The sequence below is a fragment of the Apis laboriosa genome, unplaced genomic scaffold (assembly GCF_014066325.1).
Source record: "Apis laboriosa isolate Shangri-la unplaced genomic scaffold, ASM1406632v1 scaffold74_cov149, whole genome shotgun sequence".
Classification (NCBI taxonomy): Eukaryota; Metazoa; Arthropoda; class Insecta; order Hymenoptera; family Apidae; genus Apis; species Apis laboriosa.
In genome coordinates, this window is record NW_025224330.1 from 814344 (window position 1) to 841846 (window position 27503).

The window sequence follows — 27503 nt, forward strand, 5'->3', positions numbered from 1 at the left end:
GTAAATCTATTTGTAAATAATAATTCTTTTTTATTAATTTTTTATTATTAAATAAAAAGAAATAGAATAATTAAATTTTTTTTTAATATTAATTTAATTATAATTTATTTGATATTACATCTACATGAATGAAATCATTAAGATACCATTTATTTAAAACAAATTATATAAAATTGTTAAATTTTATATAAAATTAATTATATAAAATGTTAAATTTTGCCATGATTTTGTTAATATTAATTAATCGATATAAAATTTCAAATTCAAAATCATATTCACGTGAAACTACTTCAATTACTTTATTAACATTATATACGATCTATCAAATATTCATACACGATATTCCTTAACATTAATACGAACGTATAATTTGGAATTATCTATTCTTTGTATTAGGCTATTTGATCTTTTTTTATGTTTAAAACTGATGGATTTCAGTTGCATGGAAATTAAAATAATATTTTATAGATTACCAAATTGTACATAAAATATAATATCTTGATGTGTATAAAAAATCCGCTTCCTAATTATTCAAAATCAAAATCAATTATCTACATAAATTACAAAAAGACACATTACTTGGATAAAGATTATAACGTATTATTCAACAAAGCATGTGGTATAAACTATAGCCTTAGATAATTCGTGATTACATTGGGACGTATTAAATCGCGTCTGATTAACTTCCATTTTTTTAAATACCACAGTGAATGACTCCATATCTTTTTCATTTTCCTCAAATCGAATATTTAACTACAAGTTAGTACAATTAATATCGATTGATAGCATCATCGATATTAGAAAGATATTTTAATATCGATAACACTTAAAACAGCGCACAATATGCATAGGTCGCAAGATAATACATATTATCACCTGTATAATATCTATACAGGTGTCATTTGATTAAGAATAATACAGTTCATTTGAATAACAATAATTCTACAGAAAACGCAGTTTAATATGAAAGAAGTATTTTAATTATAGTATCATATCGGGGTCACTCTTGATGCTTAGAGTACAATGGGAGAGAACAAGTGTAGCCAAACTTCAGTAATTTTTAATTATATAGAAACGCATAATGTGTATATTAATTATTTAATATATATTCATGTATTAAGAAGTCAATAATATTTTGTAAAACTACATTGAATAAACAAATAGTGTATAATATTATGATACTTGAAAACATCTTAGATTTATCAAAATCATCGCATTGCGTTAAATTAACATATACATAATCATAGTAATATTTGTGGTTATATGTTAAGAATATATCATTGTATTCCTTGGTCATTGCAATTTCTTATATTTTTTTAAACACTACCTGGTTTCTCCTTTATAAATACTCTAAGCCATTACGAATTGCTTTCTCCTTGTAATTATTATTTTGGTGGCCTATCTTGATCAGCAAAATATTTTGTTGCATTAGGGAAACGCAAAGGATCTGGAAAATCTGGTGTTCCAAATCTATGTGGATTCAAGCAGTCTCTAATTGCTTGACCAAATGCACGTCTAACACCAGGATCAACAGCTACAGCAATTGCAGCACCTTCAACTTCCTCAACACCTGCTCGAGTTACACCTTCTCTCACTAAACGTTCCATAGACGCCGCTATTGCTGAATGATTGGGAGTAGGACTAACTAATAATCGTGGCTTTTGTTGTTCAATAAGCTTACGTCGTTTAGTAGGTAGTGTACCTAAATAAGCGTCACTAAATGTCGCTACACCACCATTTGTTATTCCTTGCATTTGTAGTTGACGTCGTTGTCTTAATCCATCTCGGGCAATTATTGGTACCCAATCCTAAAATAAAAAATGCTTTTTATATTCAGCAAAATATAAATTTGTATATTATATAGATATATACTTACTGAAGGTAATGCTTCATGACCTGGAAACGTTTCTGGAATTTCTTCTCTATCTTCGGATAAAGAAGATGCTTCAAAACTTGTTCTTTCTTGTATTGTTTCCGTTTCCATAGGCTAAAATAATAATATAAAATTGTCATATTCATTTCATTTATATGTTATAACAATATAAGTAATTTACCTCTACTTCAGATTGTGATTGCGAAGATTGATGTGCTGGGACAGAAGATACCGTTGTTGCTTCAGAAGGTGCATCTTTATATATTAAAAGCGGAAGAATTTCTGAATCTGGAGGCTGTGTAACTCGTAAAGAATAAGTACGAAACTGAACAATAAATATGTTCAGCATCCATCGACTTACTGTTGGACGAATATTTTCCAACATTTCACTCTATTTACAAGATAACATCAATTATTAAAATATAAAAAAATATATGTATGCATGTCATTCAATAAGTTATATACGTAACATACCACAAAACGTGATGCAAGTACTTCTAATCCTGCCTGTCCACCACGAATAGAATATCGAAGTACTGCACATAATTGCCTTCCCATATTATTCACAATATTAAAAATTTCCTGTCCGAATCTTGCGTCATCAATATCTAAAACAAGAAAATAATTTATATTTCAAATTTATAATAAATAAAACTAATAAAATATATTGACAATATAAGATTTCGAACCATTATTAAATAGACATTGTAATATATCTTTGATATGACGACGAATTAAAGCTTCAACAGTAGCACAAATGTCTATACGTGAACCATTTCTAATATTAGTATCTTCTTCTGTGCTTAAAAGAGTCTGGAAATGTGGTCTTAATTGTGACAAGAATCGTTCTGTAGCTTGTTCTTGAAGTGTTTCTGTTGGAACATTTGGGAAAGAATATTGAAAGAATTCTTGCAATGGTCTTCTAAGATGAGAAATTGGTTCAGATTGACCAATTCGTAATCTTATTAAATCCACTAATGTCAAATTCTGCACCTGAAAAATAATTTTAAAAAATCAAAAATTGTTTTATAATTTAAGAGACATATTATATATATATATATTTATATAAATTTTATAATAAAAACAATTTTTATTTACCACTAGTACAGATAAATTCACGAGGAAATTTTCTGCACTATAAGAATCTTGAGATGTAAAAAGACTCATTTGAATACCTCTACGTTCTAATAAATCTGCAAGAGTTAGATCATCTCCAGCAGAATTACCTGTCCTAATAATGAAAAATAATATAATAATTAATTTATTTATTTAATGCAAATGAATGCCAATATATATAATATAAATAATATACATACCCATTTCCAATAATACCCACGCGAATATTTCCACCAGTACGTATTTGCACCATATTACCATATGGTAAATCGCCCACTTCGGACGAATTAAAATCTAATTAAAAAAATAACAAAATAATTATCTTATTTATTCAAAAATAAATACTTATTAGTTAATATTGATATTAATTTGTAATTGATCAATTCTACCTCTTAAAATTTGTTGCCAGTACAATAATGGATCGTTAATCGCATTTGTTTGTGATGTCGTTGATGCTGTAGTATTCGTAGAGCTGGTATTACTGGTAGCACTTGAAGTTGTAGCTGTAATATAATATTATTATATAAAGAGAATATTATATATAGAGAGAATATTTCTATCACATTATTATATAGTAAATCATTTATTTAGAATGAATTGAAATATAATAATAAAAACAATAAAAATTTATTTAAAATATTTTAAAAACATGTCAATAGATACTTACTATTAATATTAGTATTGATATTGGATTGTGGTTGACCAACTGTACCTCTTAAAATTTGTTGCCAATACAATAAAGGATCATCAATCGCATTTGTCTGTGATGTCGTTGATGCTGTAGTATTTGTAGAGCTAGTATTGCTAGTAGTACTTGAAGTCGTGGCTATAATAAAATAGTATTATTATATGGAATAATAATTAATAGATAACAATTATTTAATATTTATTTAAATTAAATACCTGTTTGTGTCTGAGATTGTGTTTCAGCTGTAGTTTGATTTGTTCGTGTTCCTTGTGACATAGATGTAACAGTACTAGAAGTTGCAGTTGTGCGACGAATGTGATGTGAATTACAAGAAAGGAATGGATCAAAATCAAATGCTTGACCTATACTCATACCAACACCTAAAGGATGAGTTTGTTGATGAAATACGTGTGGACGTGATGTACTTCTAGTTTGTGTTGCTGTAGTAGGATGAGTACCAACATTGCTTCTAAAAAGTTTATAATATGTAAAGCGATTAAAAACAAATATAAATTAATATCGATGAATCGTTATAAAAAATGATAATAAACTTACCGTGCTTGTGTACTTTGTCCAGCATTTGTATTTCCACTATCAAGTGATGCAACAGTTAATTGACTTACTGTTAAAGGATTTCGGGTTATAATTCTTGTATTAGCTGGACCACCTTGTACCATATGACCAGCAACAGCTTGCATCAAATTTCGTATAAAATCAGGCGGAGGAGCTGAACCCCAGGAAAATGGACCACCACTTGCTCTTCCTATAAGAACAAAAAATAATAAACAAATATAAAAGATTCAATATGGATCATAATATTAAATATTAAACTTACCACCATTATTATTGTTATTGTTGCTATTGTTATTATTTTCACCAGCTTGATTTTGTTCATTTCCAGGTGTAGCATCTATGTTACCTTCAGGACTGACTTCCATTAATACTTCAACATTGTTTGGTAAATTAAACACTGTACCTGCAATATAATTTTTACTTTCTTATCTTAATAATTAATCTTTTGTAATGTAAAAAATTGATATATATACCAAATGGAGATTGTGTTGAATCTAGTGGTTGCTGTTGTTGTTGTTGTTGTTGTTGTTGTTGCTGCTGCTGTTGCTGTTCAGCTTGTTGTTGAATTCCACCAGATTCAGATTCTTGTTGTTGATTAGAATCATCAGTATTAGCTTCATTTGTTTCTAATTGTGTAGGTGTGCTTGCAGATTCTCCGTTTTCTTCGTTACCATTATTATTATTTGCATTACGACCGTGTAAGCTAATATGTGCCTAAAGAAACATAATATAGAATAATTTTATTACATAAGGAACAGAATTCAAATATTATTGTCACTCATCCTCACCTCTACCTGGATTGGTATACCGGGCTGCAAAATAGCCGAATGTTGAATAATAATTGGTCTACATCGCAAATTTCTTGGCGGTGCCTGATTCATATCGACAATTATGTCACTTAAAGCATGACAAGCATGTGACATATAATGTAAACATTCACTAACATCATCCACAAATGATTGATTTTCAGTAACAAGTCTTCCCTAAATAAACATTTTTTTATTTCAAATTATTTTAAATAAAAAATCATTTATAAATGATTATTATGTACTTACTCCTGGAGGTAATGAAGGATCATCACGCATAAGTTTACGATAACGTTCTATATGAGGTCGTAATCGAGTTTGAGTATCAAGTAACAACTCCAATAATTCCGCTAATTGTGGTGGCCGTGGAAGTCTAAAAATAATAAATTATAAATTATGTAATAAAACTTTACATTATTATTATTATACATATATACATATATTATTATTATTATTATGCATAATTATTACAAAATAATATAAAGATGCTTACTGTACTGATGATCGTCGATTGGACTGTTCATCATTATTTGATGTAGAACCTTGTTGTTCAGATTGAACTTGTTGTGATTCTTGTGATTGTTGTGAATCTGATTGATTTTCTTCATTTATAGTCTCATTTGCAGATCTTGATTCAGCGTTTTCATCACTATTTCCTATATTTTATATGTAATTTATATTTTTACAATTATTTTATTTTATAATTATATTATATCATTATATATATATTTATATTTCATTTTTTTATTTATATATTTTTTTATATACAGACCTCTAAGTAATGTAACATTATTTGCTCCAGCTGCAGATAAGGCAGCTGCTATTGCAGCTGCAGCAGCTTCTGCCAATCGAGCACCACCATTTGTTGCATTTTCATTATTACTGAAAAGACTGAATAATTTATCAATTTATTTTACTATTTTATATAATAATTATCAGAGCTATTTCCCTTTTTTTTCTACTTACTATTGTTCTGCATCTAACTCTGATTCCTGCATCAATTGACTTAAAGGTGGTCGATTATTTTCAGATGCAGAAGAATTTACAGGATGAGAAGGACTTTCAATTCGATCCATAAGTCGATCTGCACGTTCAAGCATGTGTCTTGCAGCAATTAATCGACCATTAGACAAACTGTTACTAAATTGAGGAACTGGTAATCCTGTTAAATAATACAGTAGAACTAGAATATTTCTAGTAGGGGGCTATTTCCAGGTAGAGATAAATAAATAAAATAATTAGAAAATATAAAAGAATTTAGAAATTATAGATTGTTTTATATATATATATACATATATTAGATATAATACCATGTCCTTCCACAATTTCAGCTGGTACTGACATTGCACCCAAATACATAGCATTGCCATGCATTTGAGCACGTGTAAGTCGATAATGTGTTCTTTGCGGATTTTGCCACACCTGTGATCCTTGATTCTGACCTTGACCTTGACCTCCATCATTTCCACGTTGACCAGGTTGAGGAGGTGCACGTTGTACCAAATGTATTACTTTTCCATTAACATCTTAATCAAAATAATTTAAATTATTAAAATATTTTATTTTATCATAATTATATAATAAAATACAACATTTTTTACCATAATCATTTAATTTTTTCTCATCTTGAAGAACTCTACCACAATAAATAAGTCTTTGCGAATCTGCTGGTACTGCCACTGTCTCTGCTATATATTCTTTAAAACCTCGAACAGTAATTTGCTATACGAAACATTTAAATTATTTTTTTTTTCATAAAAAAATTATTTTTTTTAATAACAATATAATAATAATATATAATATAATATAATGTATTATATTATGATGCAAATTCCAAATTTATTACAAAATGATATCAATATAATATCTCAATATAATTAAACAAAAAAATTTAAGTACATTTCATTATATATAAATGAAATATATACATTAATATATAATTTATATATATATTTAATTATCTAATTAGTTTCTAATTGCTATAAAATTAATTAACAATATTATAATTATAATTTTATTTTATTTTATAATTGATTATAAATGATTGTATATTTTAAATAAAACAATAATATTAATTATAAATATTGACTTAAAAATAAATAAAAAATGAAAAAAATTAATGAATAAATTAGAAACTAATGTGTGTGTGTGTGTGTGTGTGTATATATATATATATATATATATATATGAATGATAAATCACAAGAATAATTACAGATGTAACCTAAAAAAAATATTCAGAAATAAAATAATTAGTGAATATATTTGAAAAAAATCATATTTGTGATAATCATTTCTAAAATATATAATACATAAAAGTAAAAATATAAATAAAAATATATTTAATCATAAGGCATGTTCAGAATTATGATTAATAATGTTAATTACAAACATACAAGATAGGAATTCATTGTCTGAAGATGAAAAAAAGAATACTTACATCATCTTCTAAGGAGAAAGCATGATTTTGTGAATCCAAAGTCTTTACCGTAAGATCAATCATCGTTAATCCGTCTTCACTGCTACGGTAGAACTAAAATTGAAGGAAATGAATAATATTAGGACGAATGTGCGTAATACCAAATTGTCTTCTACACTCACGCAGGCACGTAGATATAAGTCTGTAAACGACACTTGATTAGTAGCTAGTATCGAAGAGAAATATTCAATATCTAAAATACGAGAAATATAATAATTTTAATGCGAATTGATTACGTAATTAAATTTTAGCATTGCGTTTTTATAGTGCAATCGTTTTTTTAATGAACCTACCGATGAAATTTTATAGCGACGATATGACACGATACACGTTATTTTACCCAGAATTCGCTTCAGCGACACCACAGGCGTTGCCAATATATTGGTTCAATTATTCCCTAGATAGAACAGAATTCAGAATTGATAAGAATCATATTTCTGTTATACGCACATATCTTGAAGTTTCTTTAATATCTACTAGATGACACCAGTAAATTAAACAAACGACGAAATATATGAATTAATTACTTATGTCATTGATTTGAATCAATAAATTAATTACTTTTATTTAAAATGAACTTTGTTTGTAAATAACATATTTATAAAAAATTAGAAATAAAATATTATATATCAATAAAAGTTTAAGAATTAAGATTAATATAAACATTTGCATTGTTTATAAAATTCTCATGCAATAAATTATATCTTTTAATTAATATCTATTCAAAATACCTTATATGTAAATTATCCATTTTACATATTTCTTTTTAAATCATACTTCTTTGCAAATTCTTTATATTTATATTTACATGTTACACTATAAATATAAAAAAAAATATTCAAACCTTACTTCTTAATTTTTAGCAACTTGAAACTTAAGAAAATAAAGATAAATAAAGAAAAATAAAGAAGCTATCGTTGCAATATTCAGCTTTATCGACGGAATCTCCCAAGTACACGATACAAAATTCACTTTCGATTGCATTATTCCTTAAGGTGTCGCTTTGAAGCATGAAGTCGAATAACAAATATCGAAACATCTGTATCGATCTGTACCAGTAGCAGAAATCGATGCATCTTTTCGCGGTCAGATGAAAATAATTCGAGTGCTACCAGCGAATATCGAAAGCGAGGCATCAACTCGCCATGGACATCGCGTGATCTGTACGAAGATGAAAAAGAGAAGCAGAAAAGACTCATGGCAGGCCGATCGCATTATTCAGATTAGGGCATCGACTGAGCCACGCGAGTATGCGAGTACACGCGTTTCTTTGTATGCGTATGCACGTGTACGTACTTATATCGGTAGAAGATAATACGGCCGATCGTGCACCGCAGAAGAATGTTAATGGTGCTTCAGTTTTGTATGCAGGAAGTGACGGCGCGTCCCGTCTCATACCGTAGCGGGTCCCGGCGCCCCAGCGTCCGAGCAGAAAAAGGCACAATAAGACCGATAGAACTGAAAAACCAAGAGATTCACGTTGCCGTGTTGGAGGAAGGAAAGAGAGATGCTTCTTTAAATCCCATCATAAAGACACATAGCCAGAGGCTCTCAACATTCTTCAAAAATGACGTTTTTTTCATATTTTTCAATTTTATGTTTGGTAAAGTTGAGATTTTTTTTCTAAAAATATTATAATATATAATATTATATATATATATATATATATTATTAATAAAATTATATAAATATATATAAATTGATAAATGTGTTGATAAATTGATATATATATATATATATATATATATATATATTTATATTAGTATATGATGAATTTTATCAATTGTAATTATGATTATTTTTTTTTATCAATTATAATTTGAACATTAAAGATTAAATAGTAAAATATGTAAATAGTAACAGAAATAATTTATGATCATTTGATTACGTAATATATTTAATTATATTAGTATATATTTAAGATCATTAGTATTAATGATATCATTATTATTAATGTTATTGCATTTCTGTATGAAAATATGATATATATTTAAAGAATGAAGACTACTGTATCAATGCAGCGTTAGAAAAACTAAGGCTTACGTCTTGGCCCTATGGAACAAGAAATAAGAGGCGCCAGCCAAAGTTACAGCTTCGTAATGATATAGCTATCTTGATTTAACATACCTCACAATCTTGTCCGTTAGTACACGCTTAACTTGCTTTACTAGTACGAGCTTTGCCGTTCTTGGCATAGCTTAGCCCATCTATATTTCCTTTACTGCTAATAATAATGATAGGATGAGAAGGAGAAGAAAAAACGAAAAAGACCATTGACTGAATGAAAAGAAATATGGATGAATGGAAATAAAAGAAGGAAATAGATGAAACAGGTATCTTTCAACAATTCTTAAGCATTATCTACATAAAATCAAAATAAAATAAATTATTCACCACACCTAATATTTAAAACAAATAAAATAATACTACGTATCAAGATCTATTGTTCTTAGATAAACATATACCTATGTCATTACCACTCGATATAAACGATTATCAATTACTGAAATACCTGCTCGATTAATAGTTACAGCGATTCATCAATCTTCGACGAAGAAGAACGTATACACACGTATACATGTAAGCACCTATATACATCGTACAAACACAGATGGAACTGGTATGCTCCACATACTGATTTTAAACGAATCTTACGAAGAATTCGAAATGCCAACTTAGCTTTGACTATCTCACACTACCTTAATGCTTTTATATCCTCTAAACTGCTACTGGCTGCTGTCTCCTTTATCATCCTCTTTCTTCCTTTCAGTCGTTCTTCTTTCACGACAAGAAAACGAGGAGTTCGCGTGCGTGTCTTGAAGCTATGCAACGGGGAGAGAGATCCAGGGAAGCTGGTAGAAGAGATAAACCAATACCGAGGCCGGTAGCGGGCAATGCGTGACACGTTGAACCGTATGTATACGTGTGTGTTGGCGCCAGGCCGCATTCTCGCATTCGTTAACTAACACATCGTGTTAGTCTCTCCGCAGCTCGTGCCTTGTTTTCCCTTGCCTTCCCCCTACCTCCACCTTCTCGTACTCCACTCCACCCCTTCCTCCTCTAACCCTTTCGATATTAAGAGCGGTCACGGATCCCAAATTTGCCATCCGTGGGGAGGCGGGACACCGATTTGTCCTCGTCCCGTTTGTACGCTACCGGTACGTGGTAAGATGACCGGTTTCCACCGGTGTACATCGGCCGCCAATCGTGTTTTGGAATAAAGTGGTTCTCCAGAGGAGACTATATCCGTGTCCAGTTATCGAAATTTATTGTCTCGACGATTATCAATCGCGATATCATTTCATCCTTGAAACCCGATGACGCATGTTTGTCAACTACGAAGACTAGTTATAAAACAAGAACTGTCTTTCAGTTCTTCATCATATATATATATATATATTTTATGCATAACTTCTTCTTCGAGTATTTTCTCGTTTATCTTTGTGGTCAAGGCAAGTTCCATATGTGGAATATATATATATATATATAATGTGTTTGACAGATAGAGCACGACATATTCATGGAACATGTTAATGATGCAAGTGAAGCGAAAAATAGGCCCAGAAGTTTCTTTCTTCTCTCATCGAGGAAAACCGCGATGATACATCGTGTCAATGGAATTCATAGAAACCGGTCGGTGAAAATACGAGAGGCACGCGGGCTGTCAGATATTTACTGTTGCTTCAATGATCCACGAAGAGATGTCTGATCGTTGAGGTCGGTAATTAATCCGTATTGGTTTACAATGAAAGAAAGATAGCATTGAAAGATCATTTATAATCACTACTATTTGTAATTCGATAAACGAACGAAGTATGAATTTCAAATCGAGAGATTTTTTTCTCATTTATTAAAAAAAGTGTTTTAATTATTTTAATATAAGGATTATTTAATTAACAATGGGATTAAAATATTGTATAATTTAACAAATTAGGGAAGCAAAAAAATAATAAAAAGAATAATTATCGCCTAACATTAGCAATACTTATTGTAACTGAGATAATTGCAGGATCGTGAACTGTGTTAAAATATCATGTAAAAGACAAGACACGTGTACCAACTTGACACATACTTTGATAGTCGTGTCAGTCCTTGCTAACTTTTTAACATTTACAAAGATTAGTAGCTCAACAGCAAAAACGATAACGGCGAGGATGACGAAAACGAGAAAAAGGAAACCGAGAACTTGAACGGATTAACATTCCAGTAGCGTTCCTAACTGCTTCGAAATTCATCGCGACAACGCAAGCGATAACATCTATAAGGGGATCAAGAGGACTTTTTTAACAGCTCGCGAAATTGAGTGTGTCAACAAAAATGATACGAGGTATGACAATAAGATAATGATGTGAAACGATGAGAATTAATTTTACACAATTATATTATATTTCAGATGCATTTTTTATTTATGATTTATTCATGGAAGATAATAAAGAAGAAAATGATGAAAAATGTATGTTACAATCTGAATCAACTTTTCAGAATACTTTCCTATTACTTTATTTATTTTCAAATTAATCGTGACAAGTAAAATGATTACTACAAGGGTATAGGTTTCATTGAGACCACCAGTAGATGATATATCGATTAACGATTTTCATATTTCAAACTTCAACACAACAACAGAGCGATAATAATAACAAGAAGAAGAAGAAGAAGAAAAAAAAAAAAGAGAGCGATGAAAATGTACAAGTTTCACCGAACCAACATTCCAAGAGCGTTCTTGGCAGTTCACCTACCTCAAAATCCATCCTCCCTCTCTTCTTCTGGGATACCTATGGCGCTTAGCCATGCTTTCTAAAATGCGATTCGAAGGAAAGGGTGATACCGATCTCGTTGCATTGACAAATTTGTTAGTAAAAGAAAAAAAATAAATAAATAAAAATAGAACATATTCATTTAATGATAAAGAAGTTATCCTGCATATCGTATTAATGCATCATGCAATTAAACACATCTTGCTTACATGTAATTTTAATAAGTACGTCGCGTATAAATTTGCATATGCACACAGAGTGTAATAAGCACCTGGTATTAATGTTATCGCGTACGAAGTAGTCGGGATTAAAAAACGTCTACTATCAGATGAGAAAATGACCGGTGTTATGGACCAAAGAAAGATAAAAAAAAAAAAAAAAAAAAACTTGAAAATATGTAATTCGAATAACGATAACGCGTTTACATCGTTCAAAATATCAATAGTTTCATAGTATCAATTGTTTATTAGGTCCGACTGTCGATCGTACGTATCATTTACTAGCTACTAAGATAGAGGAAGAAAGACTACAAGGAAGAGAGAGGGTAAGATATCAACGAGCAGAAGACAAGGAGAGAGGGAGAGAAAGAGTGAAAAGAAAGATAGGGATCCACGAGCGAATTATCTGGTATTTTCTTTCAGCCTACGAACCCTGAAGCGGCTAAGCAAAGGTCAAAAGTTGAGCAATGCTCTTCTTATCGGTGCAAACACGCCTTTGCATATGCAGTGCGCCAGCATTGAGAGATTGACGATGCTTCTTGCCGTCTCGCTTAGTGAGAAACGTGCAGTGGATCTTCTTTAAAAGGAAAGGAAATCGATATTCGTGAATCATGGGACGAGTCAAAAGAAGCTTTCTATTATCTATATTGTTAAATATCTATCATAATCGAGAGGACTTACGAGGATATCGTCTATTCTCTAGGCTTACACCCGATAGAAGTTGTAGGACGAAACTGAGGAAGTGTACGTTTCACGTGTGGAGACTTCCGGTTGCCGATCCAAGCGACCGGAAACACAAGCGACAAATAGATCAACGGTAAGCAATAAAAAGACAGAAACGAAGGGAAAACGAAAGAAGAAGGCAAAAGAAGAGGGAATCCACTTGGTGTACGCACATAATGTACGAGTCCTGAGAGGAGTTGGAGTCCCTCCCGGAGGCGCGGCGCCGCGCCGCGCCACGGCACGACGTTGTGACTATAAGTAAGTCTCGCGCGGCGCGCCGCGGCTTAATGCCGTTGCCGCGTTCGTGGCGCCAAGAGGAGGGCCCATTGGCGACGATAAGCCTCCTTCGTGTCCGGCACGAACGAGAAAAAGAAAGAGAGAAAAACGGAGATAGATACACAGCAGCCAGCTTTCACCCGCGTTTCAGCAGTGAATATATATACCCCGTCGGGGTGTGGATCGCGACAGTGTAGATAATACGTAGCTGTCAGTCGTATCCGGCCAGTGTCAGTCTAGAGTTGGTATCTATCGGTGAACAAGAGAGTGACCAAGTGTCGTTTGTGAGCCATTTAACAACATTTAATAACCTGGGAAACAAAAAAAAAAAAAAGAAACAACCCTTATTTGTTATCGAATGATCGGTTACCGTTGACTTTTCTTTTCTGATCCGTTTATTCCGATCCACCAATGATTTCTCCAAAATTTAATCCAATTTTGAATTCCAAGTTTGAATGAAACTGATATAGATTCCTTTCGTCTGTCGCTTTTATTTTATAAGTGAACAACGCTCTTTATTTATTTATCTAGTGATTATAAAATTATCTTAATATTGTGTCGTGTAACTTGGATATTGTATTATATCAATAATAAGAGTGTGAGTGTGGAATATATAGGGTAGTGACAGAGAGAGGTATACAGACACAGGTGGGCAAGGATCGGTAGAAGGTGGTTGGTATCAAGGGGGTGCGCATGGTCCCTGCGGAGCGGGGAAGGATCACCTCTGTCGACGAGCGCGGACCTTTCTACTGGCCCGTTTGGATGGTGATCAGCGTGGCCGTGTTTTGACACTCGAACCACCATGTCAGGGCTGCTTTACACGCTTTTAGGGTTGGCGGCTAGCACGAGCCTCCATTGTGCCGTTCGCCGCGAGATAAGCCCGTGCACCTGCCGACAGGAAGAGTTCTCCAGTTCCGTTATCAACCCGGGCCAGTCTGCCGCTGCTGCAGCGGCTGCCGCGGTCGCTACTGCAACCGCTAACAACGCCGGCCACCATGGAGGCCATGGAGAACGGATCGAGGTCGTGTGCGAGAAAATGGACTCTTTCGAGCAAGTGGCAGGGGCGTTAAGGGGCAAATTCACCGCTGAACAACAGATTACCTTACGTGTCGCGCATTCGAATCTCAGGGATATATCGCGGCACGATTTTAAAGAGCTGCGGATGTCCATCACGAAACTCGAGTTGAATCACGATCGACTAGGGTGAGTGTGTAAGTTTACCTGCATCAAACGGGAGCTATTGTATCTATCAGTTGTAGAATAGAACGCGTGAAAATTTTTCTGAAGGGACAAATCGTTGTTTCGTTGCGTGTTCCTCGTGTGTCTGTGTATTTCTTTCTAATTACTCTAATCGCTTTTTTTTTTTTTTTTTTTTTTCTTATCCCGATATTGTGAAATTTTTTTTTCACTTCGTTTTATCATTCAGGAATTTGAATGTTTTTCCTTTCAGAAGCACGTTGTATGAGTTATAGTTTGCTCAAACAAGTATAACGAATGCGATAGTATGAATTCGTTTTCGCTCATTGAGCGACCTCGCGGTTTCAAGGTATCTTCCTCAATGTGTGAAAGACGTAAAATCATGGAAATTCCTCGTGCTCTTCCATTGTGGATGTGAAGAAAATCGTGTGACGCCGATAATGACCCGTGGATAAATGATATCAGGCCACGTTTACGTCTAACAACGCGTTTGCAGTGATCGAGCAATGATCACGTTCTTAGAAGTTCTATTTATTCGTTTATTATTATTATTATTATTATTCTTTTTTTTTTTATCCAATTTATCTGCGCAGTTCATTCCTCGTGAGAATAATTTTAGGTGAAAATTCAATTCTCGAGATGAATCCGTTGTAAAAATTTCGGATAATGTATGTGGATTAAAAATATCACGATGTTTTATTACAATTATCAATAAGAAATTTTATTTTATAAAATTTATTAATCGAAAAATTTTAAATTTTATTATAGTATATTATTGACTTCACGCATCCATGTTTAACGTGTCGTCTGACCACATCCCGCTTGTCTGACCATAAAGTTCCTTAATCACTTACGAAATGTCGTCACAACTTTCGTAAAGTATAAAGTATAAGCGAATTGTAAGCGTGAAAAGAAAGAAATTCAAGGAACGTGTGTATAGAAAGGATAACAGAAAATTTATGACATGTATTTGTAATTCGAAACTCATAAAAAAACACGTTTACAAATGTATCGTATACATTATCGATACAAGCAACAATCTGTTCACAAAAGGTCACCATTTGATGTTGCGAATAAAGACATTTATAAGGCAACAAAGAAACGATTCTAGATTCTGATAAAATTATACATGAAAAATTTTTCACAATTAAATTTAATGGAAAAATTCTATTCAAATCATTCGAGAAATGAAATGTAAAATATTTCATAAAATTATGATGCGCGTTTTGCAATTATAAATAACCGCAAAATGGCCTTCAATTTACAATACATTAATTCTAATGCACGTGTTGTATACGTTGAGTATAATTACTATAATCTTTGTCCTCATTTATCTTTGAAAGATATTGTTTGCTTATACATTATATTTTATATTCTGTTCAGATAAAATATTAAATAATACGTCGATAATTAGGCGGAGAAATAAATGTTTCAATATCCAAAAAATTCTCACATTATGTCGAATTAATGTTAATAATAATGTAAATTTTATTGAGATTCGAGAAACAATGGAACAAAGATATTATAAAGGTAATATTCATGTCTTTGTTACGAGTCCTTGAAAAAATAATTGCTTTACAGAAAAAAAATAATGTATTTATATACATCATATAGTCGATGAGAGATTTCATCGATCGTTAATTATCGTCAATTTATCGATTGAAGAATGAATGTATGAAAAAATCGCGAGAATTTCTTTGTTTCTAATTAATATGCAAATATCGTCCTTTTGTCTCTTCAAATGGGCATAATGAACGAGCACTGGTCTTCCTTGATTGTCCTGATACTTGGTCAGATGAGAAAAAAACGAAAGTTCACGTCGGACGAACAATCATCAATCGTCGTCGTTCCTCGCGAAAGATAGAAAAAGAGGCAGAGCTATGGGCGCGAGAATGAAATCTTAATCGTGCCTGACCTCTTCGAATGAGTTATCAAGAAGAAGAAGCCCTGCGCTTATCGTCTTGGAATAATTAAATAACGAAATGCTGTGAGCCAACATTATGTGAATAATTGAACGATAATGACCGTGTCTCATCTTTTTACAGTTAAATTTTTCACTGGTCCATTCGTTTTGAACTTGCATGTCTTGATAAAGATTTTATACAATTCTAGAAGTGTGATTGTGTGACAATTTCAATTATTTAAAAAAAAAAAAAGAAATTTTTAAAAATAGAAACGTTAGGTTAAATATTTCTTTTTTGTTTTTTCAATTAAATTTTTATATTTAATTACTATTTAATGATGAATTCAATGAATTATTTATTCTTTCTAGGAATAGATGCTTTATTTTTTGAAATATGAAATATGAGATATGACATGCAATAGATATATTGTAAGCCAAATATTTTTATAAAAGTTTCGTACGTTATTTTTTTTTATAATTGTAATAATTTTAATGAAAAAAAATATATATATATATATGTATATATAATGAAAATAATATATATTGTATAAAAGTTGTATCGTATGAGGAAAGATATGAGCTTTCTAGAACAACTAAAAAAATTATATTTTATCGGAGGGGTCTTTACAACTTAATGATTCATGATGGAAATTTGTCGAAATACAAATGATTAAACGCTTTGATAATCGTTCTTATATCTTGTATTTAGTATAACAATCCTTTTCCTTAATTCGAGTATCAAGGAAAAATATAAGCCCATTTTGTTGATCCGTGACTAGGACAATAAGCGATAACTTCGCTTCACTTTAGATAATTGAGGATTGATTGTATATCGCTTGTTAGTTATGTGTTTTCAAGGGCCATATGTTGTTCGCTTTTCTGTTCGCCTGTACGTAAGATGATAACGCTTTATCGACAAATGATATTCCAAATTTCTCGGGGACAAGAAAATTTTTATTCTTTCGTTTCCAACGATCTTAATTATCTCAAGATATTAATCTTAAAACGAAGTTATTTTGATAAAGTATATTTCTACGCCATTCAAGAAAATAACTCATATTTTACAAATAATAAGGAATCTGCATTATTAATTCTTGCGAATAAATTTATTATTCCTTCGATCAATGAAATTTCTCATTCGATTATGATAAACGTTTCGCTCAATTGAATTGCAGTGCAATGCGTATGCCTTGTAAATATCTGAATTATTATTTCCCGATGATGTATGATTTTGATGCGAAAATAACGATCTTGAGCATAATAAGAAGTTTATTTATAATAGATCTATGCACGATAGAATTAAAGAAACTTCATGTTTTGTAGGTTCGTAGATGGTGAAGTTTTTGCGGGGTTGGGAAGAACGCAATATCTTAGTCTCGCGGATAACGAAGTACCGTCGATACCAAGACATATTCTGTCTCATCTATCTTTACTGAGGACCCTAGATCTCAGCAGAAATCGGATAAATCGTATAGACTCGGATGACTTTAAGGTATGCATGAGTATTCATAAGAACATTTCATCACTGCCTTTATTAGTTTTCTTCCTCGCGAGTTGAATATATAAATGCATCGAGACACGTGTTCAGGAATCGAAGTTTTCTTGTGCACTTCTAGACGCATAAGAACTTTGAATCACATATATCATTAGTATTTATCAATCATTTATGCGCAAATATTAAACACGTGGTTGAGATTCCCTGACGCATTGATCACGGTTCGCAAATACCGGTTGTTTCAATTATCTGAATTATTTTCTCTCGATATCTTATATAAAATGTTTATAGGAAAATATGAATGGAGAAGGTAAATGGAAAAATATCATCACCCGGTAGTGATAACATCAAAACAGTTTATAAACAGGAAGAAAATAAATTATAAATACGTCATAATATGTGATCAATATATAAGAGTTGACATAACCTTTTTTGACCGTTTCAATATTTCTGCAAAGATATGCATTTATCGAGCCGATTAAGTCTGATCTGATTCGCACCGAATGATCGAGCGAACATTCATCATTCAGCGATTCCTGTTCACGAGGAAAATTTCTTGTATATTATTATTATTTTTAATACGATATAAAGAGATACGGAAGAGATATTAAATAAATAAATTATAAATTATGTAAAAATAGTTTCAGATCGGCACGTTGAACATTTACGTGATGTTATACGAGAATCATCCGATCGAAAATGTATTTTTCATTTCTATTCGTTTATTTTTCTTTTTTACTTTTTTTTTTACTTTTTTTCATTGTTTAACAAAATCAATAAGATAGAAGGATAAGATTCTTTTAAATACGTTTTGCACACTATGCGTGATTTCATGATATATTTGTAACCTGCGTATGAACGAAATCATCAATTCATCTCGAAGAGAGGAAGACAGCTAGTAGAGCTTGGTGGGGTTTCCCTGGCGCTTGTCGCGCACGTGACTGGCCACGTGCACAGAATTGTCCGTCAATCGTTCCCCAGACGAATCGTACTACTTATGAGAATTTTTTTTTACGGTTGCCTCGTGTGATTATCACACGTTTCATGAAACAAAAAAAAAAAAAAAAAAAAATAAAAAAATAGAAATGTGAAAAACTTGTATGCAAACTTTTTTTCAAACTTATTTTTTTTTTTAGACTAACTATTTTTCAATTTTGAGAAGATAGAAGAATAATTTCAAACATTGCTATTTAAAAGGCTGTGTTTTATATATATGTATATATATTCTATATGACACGTTTGCCCATAAAGTTAAATTTATTATTATTCGTATTTTTATGTAAAAAAATAAAAAATTCGTAATATTCATACGATTCTAAACTAACCGAGACACGCTAAATTCATGCTTATTCATGCACTTTATAGTAAATTAAATATCTCTGAATATTCTATTAAATATATGTAAATAAGAGAAAAACAGATAAATTTGATTGTAACAATACCGCCTATGTGATGAATTATCAGAGAAAAATGTTTATCGCGTGACAGTTGTAAACAGCTGTTGATTCGAATTGATTGATCGGTTTCAATAAATGCGAACAACAACATTTTAAACTCTTCCGTTGCATCATGAACTTTCAGTACAGTTTAAAAAATTTTCGCTATATATATAACAATGTTGCTTCAGTAAGTCGTTAATATTTATCATATAACGCCATTCTTGATTAAACGTCGCACATCCTCGTATTTAATCGCGTTTGTCGATACTGCTAAATATTATCTGTCTAAATCATCTTTCATCTCTTCCTTTCCTTCTTGCTTCTCTCTCTCTCTCTCTCTCTCTCTCTCTCTCTCTCTCTCTCTCTCTTGCTATCTCTCTTTTGCTCGTTCGCTCACTCGCTCGTTCGCTCGTTCTCACGCACTGTTTTTATATAAACCAAGCGATAAATTTATTTTATACGAAATAATATATACGAATAAAAAAAAATCTATATAATTAAATCCTTCTAATATGTGTATTTTCAAAATGCATTTTTTTTACCTATGATTTTCAGTACAATCCGACATTACAACATCTTCTTCTGGCCGGAAATGCAATTTCAGAAATGGTGCCAGGCTCGTTACCACCGTTAGTGAAGCACTTACACGTTGGCCGCAATCATTTACAAAGCCTGAATCGAACCTTACGGTACGACACTTTCTTGATTACCGAAAATTTACGTCCATTCACGAACCTCCTAGAATGTATCGGACATCCTGTTTACAATTCCGACAGTGGCTCTTAATTGGCTCTATTCATCGTTGATGCAAAGAACCAAGCTCCTTGGACTCGGCCGAATGATTAAGCAAACGTGCACGCGTATTATATGCAAAGGAGAGAACAATTAAGCTTGCGATCTAGTCACATATTTGAGATTATATACAATTTTTAAGAATCATTTTCTTTTTTTTTCTCTCTCCACTTTTTCTTCTTCTTCTTCTTTTTTTAATAGAGAAAGAAAAATAATAATTAATAAGAAAATAAATAATAGAAGGAAAATTAAGAAATATTCATTTTGTTCATTTGATGAAAGCAAGTAATGATTTGTTTTTTTTTTTTTTTTGGAGCGAATTTTATCGGAACGTGAGGTTCGCCATGCACGTGGCTTAATCTTGTTTCAGAGATTTGAATCAGTTGGAGTGGTTGCTAATTAACGCCAACGAGCTCTCGTCTCTGGATGGCGAGCTACCGTCTTCTGGCCATAATCTGAAGATGCTCTACGCCGTGGACAATAAATTAACTCACTTGCCGGTGGAATTTCGTTACCTGCATCGTTTGGAAAGTTTGTATCTTCAACACAATAAGATTCGCAGTTTGGATGGTACGCTACAAAAGGCACGTCGATTGAAATTTCTCGAACTTTCGCACAACGATCTGCAAGAGGTAATTAATCATGATCAATAATATAGATAAATAAAATATTAATTCCCTTATAGTTTATTTTTATAATATATTAGAACAAATAATTATAATTTATATACTTTAAATATTTTTTTCTCAAAAATATGAAAAATATATTATTCTGTTTAAAACATTATTTGAAAAATATCGTAAAATAGTTTATGTTATGTTAGTTTATTAAACTATAATTTAATTTAATAAATATCATCATCACAAGTATGATGTTTATATCGAAGCAATAGTGGTTTATAAAACATGTAGATATCCATATGAAGTGCAAGTGCACGATCGCGATGTATGATAACGCGTGGAGGCGTTCGTTCAATGTTCCGTGCATTAAGTCAATTACTACATCCTAATGTAATTATTATGTCGTGCGCTTCCGTTTCGCGGATTAAATTTTTATTGCAATGGACGGCTGGTATTCGATGGTCTTCTTTGTAATTCGACATTTGATAAGCATTTTCGATCGTCTAGAAAGATTTCACATTTAATAAATTAATATAATTTTCTTTCTAATAATAATTCTAAACAAATTTCTAATTCTAAATATTGATATAATTTTTTAACGAATATATTATTTTACTTCCAAAGTAAAATATATATTTAAAAATAAAATTTGAATTTAAATGAGAAAAATATGCAAATAGATATAAAATATATAATAATGTATATGGTAATAAGATAATAAATAGAAAACAAGAAATATTATTAAAGATAATATTATAAATAAAATATTTTTTCTCAGTTAACGGAAGAGGATTTCATAGAAGCTGAAATGTTAGAGGACTTAGAGCTTGGGCACAATTCTCTAAAATCGTTGGATAGCGCGGGTGATAATGGCGACGGAAATGGGGGCAACAGTGTCCTTTACCCTCTTAGATCGCTCAAGTGTTTAAATTTGACGCACAACGAGCTTCGTGAATTTTCATTCACGTCACTTCGTGGTCTGCGCGAGTTACGAATGCTTGATCTCTCGAACAACAGAATCGCGCGGCTCCATAGAGGAAGAACGCCATCAGAGGTACTTTGATAAATATACTTTTAAATTTATATAGAGGAACATTCGATAATTTTTATTTGTAATATGATTATTCTCTTGTAATATGGTTATTACTCTAAAAAATAGAATTAAAATTGAACTTTGAAAAATTAATATTCATTATCGACACTTCTTGCTTACCAATATATTTATGAATATATGTTGAGCTATTTAAATATTTCGTTGTAAGTTAGATAATATAAAAATATTTTATTTTCTTCAAACGTATGTGGATGAATTTAATAGAATAATATTTCTTCAAATGAATCAAATATTCGTATTGCAAATAAAAAATATTATTACTTATTATTTTTAAGACAAATCGAATATCTGTAAAAAAATATATTTTAATATACTTCGTTAAAAATTTTAATCAAATATAAAGAATTATATAAAAAAATATATAACTTTATATCCTCGTTGATTTATTTTTACAGAATTTAGTGGAAGAGGAAGGAGATGAAACGGCAGGCGGAAATATTCAAGATATGCGACTTCAGCATAACGAGCTACGAAGCTTGGATGGTTCCTTGTTTCTTGGAATGAAGGAATTGCAGAGGTTGAATCTAAGTCATAATGCTTTAGGACCAACAATTGGTCAACGCGATCTACGAGGTCTTGATGGTCTAAAAGTACTCGATCTTTCTCATAATGAGCTTACCACTCTTGAAGATACATCAGAGGTACAATAATATGCATGAAATTAATTCACACACGTGTTTTTATCAAATGATTGTATAGTTTCATTAGAATATTTGATTTATTCAGATATATGAACATATATTGAAATGTTAAAAAATTAAATTTTTCCTACAAATCAATGATTAATTAAAAAAGCATGTAATATACATAAATCTCAAAATAGATGTGTAATAATATCTTTTTTGAAAAAGTTTCCTTATTACCATATTTATAATCATGATATTTCTGTATAGACGTGGCTCCCTTCTCTAGAAGAACTGAATGCATCACATAATCGTTTAGTAACGTTATCCGAAAGAGACTTTCGTGGATTTCCCGTTCTCTGCTGGGCAGACGTGAGCGCGAATCGGATACGTATTCTGATGCCGGAACTCGTGGCAAATACACGGTGTACTGTTCACGGAGTGCCAGATGTGCTTCGTATATATCTGCAAGGTAAGTTCAAATTATCAGTATTATTATTATTATCAGTATTATCAGTATTATTATAATATATTATCTATATGGTAAAATATATGAATATTATTCTATTAATGAAACTTAAATAAATTTGTTTAGCCTTAATTTTATCTTTTTTTTTACACATTTTAGATATTTAAAATAAAATAAATTATTAGAGGTGATATATAAAACTCGCGAATTCATAAAATTCAAATAAAGAGAATTATTTGATTATTTATTATTAATTAATTATTTCTTATATCATTTCATTGATAAAATAATTAATATAACAATATTTAAATTTTAGATTTAAATTTTATTTAAAATAAATAAATATAATATATAAAATAAGTAAATTATTTTTTTAAATAAAAAAATCTCATTATTTTTAAAATGCTTATTTGTAAATTGATAATAACATGTACAAAAAGAAAAAAAAGAGAATAAAAATAAAAAAACTTTTTTTATAAATAAGAAAAATATATATACTTTTTTTTTTTATAAATATCTATTGAATTTGGAATAAATTTTTCTTTCAATAAATAAATATCTGCAATATAGTTTGAGAAATTTTATTATATTATTAAAATATTAAATTTTTCTTTAATTTCGAGATTGTTTTTGAATTTCAATTTGACAAGTGAATATCTTCCAATTAAATTATTGCAATTAGACATTATTTTATGTTTATAATATATTATAATTTAATAAATTTAATTTTAATTTACTTTTAATACAAAAGCTGCTAACCTATTTCCTCAATTATATTTAACATTTGCAATTGATTTAATAGAAAGTTAATGCTTCGTTTAATAAATAAATATTGATAGATTATAATCAGGAATTTTTTAAATTGCGCAATAAAAAACGATAAACACAGGTGTACATGACTTCATATATTTAGAAATATCATTTTGTTAAATAATTTTTATTCTTTGTTTGTTCTTATTTTTCATAAAACATGGAAATTTTAATTTCTAGTAAATTATAGATTATATTAAACAAAATTAACAATTTTTCGACTAATTCCAATTCTTAAAATTGAATGATATTAAGTTGAATATAATATTAAATAATTCTGTTAACAAAGCTGACACAATCGATAGAAATTTAAAAAACACGATATAAAGAATAAATAATAAAAAATAATACAGAATAATTTTAATGTTGATGTGCTATAAGATCGAAAGAGAAAACAAGCAATGCTTATAATATTCTTAATAACGTATTATGCGCAAATACGCGTAATCGTCTGGTTCGTACAACGTCGAGTCATCCGATCGTACGATATGAACGGTCATTCGATTTCGTTTTCCACCCTCACAAAAGGATAACGTCTTTGTGGAACGCAGACGCGTTGAATGGGCGCCAGTGCGTAATTAATAAACACATCGTTAAATGTCGCGAGGCCAACCGATGGAAGAAGAAATGAGACAGAATGAGGGAACGGGTCATGAGAGTGGTCGGTGTCGGCAGAAAATAAATTACTGCTTGATAATAACGTGGCTCCATTTGGCTCCCAAGCTGTACATTATTTTGTTATAAGTTACATTTTATAATGATAACCTCCGTCGTGGCGCCATCTCGTATTATTTATTGTATACCAAAGATGGATTGTTAACTGTTATTTATTGTTAAACATATACAAGTTTTCGTGCTACCATTATCATATTCAATTCTGTTATTTCAGTTAACTTCGTTATTTCTCGGATTCTGGTTCACACTTTCATTGAAGTTTTCTTTTTTATAATCTGCAAATGAACGATACGATAATTCTATGTTCCTTTTATTATTATGTTTTCAAATTCACATGATCAAATCATATATATGTATGTTCATGATATTTTTGAAATCCTAAATTCATCATCATGATGCAAATATGCATTTTCTGTATTATGATATATTAAATCTGGAATAATTTTTTCAATAGATCTTAAGGGACTATTATGATGTCATAATTATACGATGATTTTTATTGCTTCAAAAATTCACTCCAGACAGACTCATATCTAGCTTCTTACTTATCTTGTCTTGCTGACGATACATCATAAAAAAAAGAAGAGCTTCCCCTTGCGATATTCCGATGTTTTTTGCTTACAGATAATCCGGTGTTGTGTGATCCTGGACTCGCAGACCTGACCGTGGCTTTCGAAGTTAATCACGCGAAAGTTTATGGTGTTGCTAATAATTGTCCGACTACCGTGGCGACTCCTACCGAACAAACGTCGCCACTTCCGCCATTACCACCGACGCTGTTGTTAGCTGCCGCAGCAGCTGCTTCCGGAGGAAATGTTTCTTTCGCCGCGACACTTGAGTAGTTCATTATAAAATAGAATAAGAATTCTAAGATGTGATCAATCGATAGAGAAAATTTGAATGAAAACGAAGAAAAACGAAGGATCGAGAAGAAGAATTTTTCGATTTACAGTTATTCGTTTGTGTGAAGCTATGCAATATCTACACACGAATAGACACACGTGAGAAACGATAATATTAAAGTTCGTTTTATTGGTATTCATTGTGATAAACTAAGTGTGTGGAAATGGGCGGTGTAAATCTTGGTGTAACCTCGTTCCCCTTCACGTTCGACAGGCGTTTTAGTTCGTTTAATCTAATCCGCTTGCGTGAATTTCTTGGAAGCATGCAAATGAAAAAAAAAACGTTGTATAATAATAATAATAGAATAATACATACATACACGTATATACACAAACAGATATTCATTAACATCATGACATCATAAAAAATTTCATATGCGATTAATCTCATAATCGACAACTGACAATCGTTCGCAATCAGACGTCGGTCTCTAATCGATAGATGTGTTACTACATTTGTTATATGTAGTTATTAAGTAACGAGAAATATATATTTATTTTAGTGAATTTTAATCACATATCATATAGTTCGCACAGAATAATTCCCCATGTGTTCGATATAGAAAAAAAAACATTATATACTCGCTTAAAGAACAACGAGATCATTCTTATCGAGAAACAATTTATTAACGTTTCTATTTTTTAATTATAATTATTAATATGACATTATTACGTTGTAAATATTTATTAATTTCGTTACTTCTTATACATCTTATTAACACTAGAGCTCGACGTTTCTCCGAATGTTTCATTTCGAATTCCAATTTGCATTGTTTAAAAATTTCATCTACTTTTTCATCTTTTAATATGTTAAAATAATTATATATGTATGTAGTAAAAAAAAAAAATAAGTATGTAGTATAAAAAAACTGCGCTATAGAAATGATATAAATAATTAATAAGAGTACTCAAAGCTCTCGAGATCGATTAAGAAATTAATCTTTTAATTGAACTCGAAATCATTATTAATCATCCATACTTCAAAGTATTATCCATAACGCTTATGTGACGTACTATGTATCATGATTTTTCGTGTTGCTTTAGATTATTCATTAATGACGTCGGTTAATATGTCTAATATCTAGTGTACAATTATATTGTGTAAGATAATATATAGAATTTCCAGAATAATATTTGCACATTTATATTATATTATATTATATTATATTATATTATATTATATTATATTAATAATGAATTTTTAAATTAAATATAATAGATAAAAATTTGTGCACAGGTATTAATCGTATCAAAACCGATAGACAACGTGAATACGGCTAGTATATATCATAATATAGTGCATCAATTCCCATCGTCGACGTTTCGATCTTTAATTAAATTCCTGAATGATCGAGTAAATGAACGATCGGGCAGGTCAATAGTGTAAGTGAAATCTGTTAACTTACGTTGTGTATGCGATATGGACTGATTGGCAGTGGGCGATCAATTGACTCTCTCGTTAACTCGTGCCAATAGGGATGAATTGTTATCAACGTGCTGCTACGCATACATAATCAATTGGCCCTTTCCATGTACGAGTAAGACGCGTAAATATTTCGTAATTATGTTAATATACGAATTAATGTAAAATATGATAAGCGAAAGATTCAAATTTTCGCAAGATATTAGACGAACCTGAATAAATAAATTTTCATCATTCAAGATTGTTTAAATAACCAGAACAACAGTGATGTAAATTAATGAATTGACATATATCTAATATTTTCAAATAAAAACAAAAATTTTAAAAATAAAATTTTTAAAATTTTTCTAATATAAATAAAAAATAATATCTTCAAAATTTATCCAGAATGTTACATATTTATTTCATTCATTACCAAAAGTTATTAATATTGATTGTTAATTTTAAAATTGAAACAATTTATCAACAAAATATTTTTTAAATAAAATCAATTTTAAAAAGAAGGAGAAAAAATCAAGTTTAAATCAAATTAT

At 30.7% G+C, this 27503-nt stretch overlaps 2 protein-coding genes and 1 long non-coding RNA gene across 8 annotated transcripts; 1 reads left to right on the forward strand and 2 right to left on the reverse strand.

The window, feature by feature from the left end:
• Window positions 1-272: 272 nt before the first annotated feature.
• On the reverse strand, window positions 273-7886 carry LOC122719396 (large proline-rich protein BAG6-like). 6 transcript variants are annotated; one of them, XM_043945147.1, is made up of 23 exons: window positions 7828-7886; window positions 7657-7727; window positions 7496-7588; window positions 6658-6778; window positions 6367-6582; window positions 6023-6218; window positions 5829-5938; window positions 5550-5712; window positions 5306-5429; window positions 5039-5233; window positions 4724-4964; window positions 4513-4653; window positions 4233-4440; window positions 3893-4146; window positions 3657-3815; window positions 3379-3492; window positions 3190-3283; window positions 2972-3104; window positions 2563-2866; window positions 2348-2481; window positions 2055-2264; window positions 1877-1987; window positions 273-1808 (listed from the first exon to the last, which is right to left on the reverse strand). In XM_043945147.1, the coding sequence occupies exons 3-23, from the start codon at window positions 7556-7558 to the stop codon at window positions 1386-1388; spliced, it is 3714 nt and encodes a 1237-aa protein (XP_043801082.1). In that variant the 5' UTR covers window positions 7559-7588; window positions 7657-7727; window positions 7828-7886; the 3' UTR covers window positions 273-1385. The 6 variants fall into 6 exon arrangements, with proteins under 6 accessions (XP_043801082.1, XP_043801081.1, XP_043801083.1 ...); XM_043945146.1 differs by having other exon boundaries at window positions 4513-4647; window positions 5829-5947; XM_043945148.1 differs by having other exon boundaries at window positions 3702-3815; window positions 5829-5947.
• Window positions 7887-13053: 5167 nt separating this feature from the next.
• LOC122719337 (insulin-like growth factor-binding protein complex acid labile subunit) lies at window positions 13054-27352 on the forward strand. Its single transcript, XM_043945071.1, has 8 exons — window positions 13054-14711; window positions 17932-18100; window positions 20098-20231; window positions 20705-20966; window positions 21733-22008; window positions 22464-22709; window positions 22962-23163; window positions 25270-27352. The coding sequence occupies exons 1-8, from the start codon at window positions 14311-14313 to the stop codon at window positions 25485-25487; spliced, it is 1908 nt and encodes a 635-aa protein (XP_043801006.1). The 5' UTR covers window positions 13054-14310; the 3' UTR covers window positions 25488-27352.
• LOC122719338 lies at window positions 18119-23101 on the reverse strand. The gene is made up of 3 exons (XR_006347563.1): window positions 22932-23101; window positions 20850-20957; window positions 18119-19094 (listed from the first exon to the last, which is right to left on the reverse strand). It is a non-coding gene; the product is annotated as an uncharacterized LOC122719338 (long non-coding RNA).
• Window positions 27353-27503: the final 151 nt, after the last annotated feature.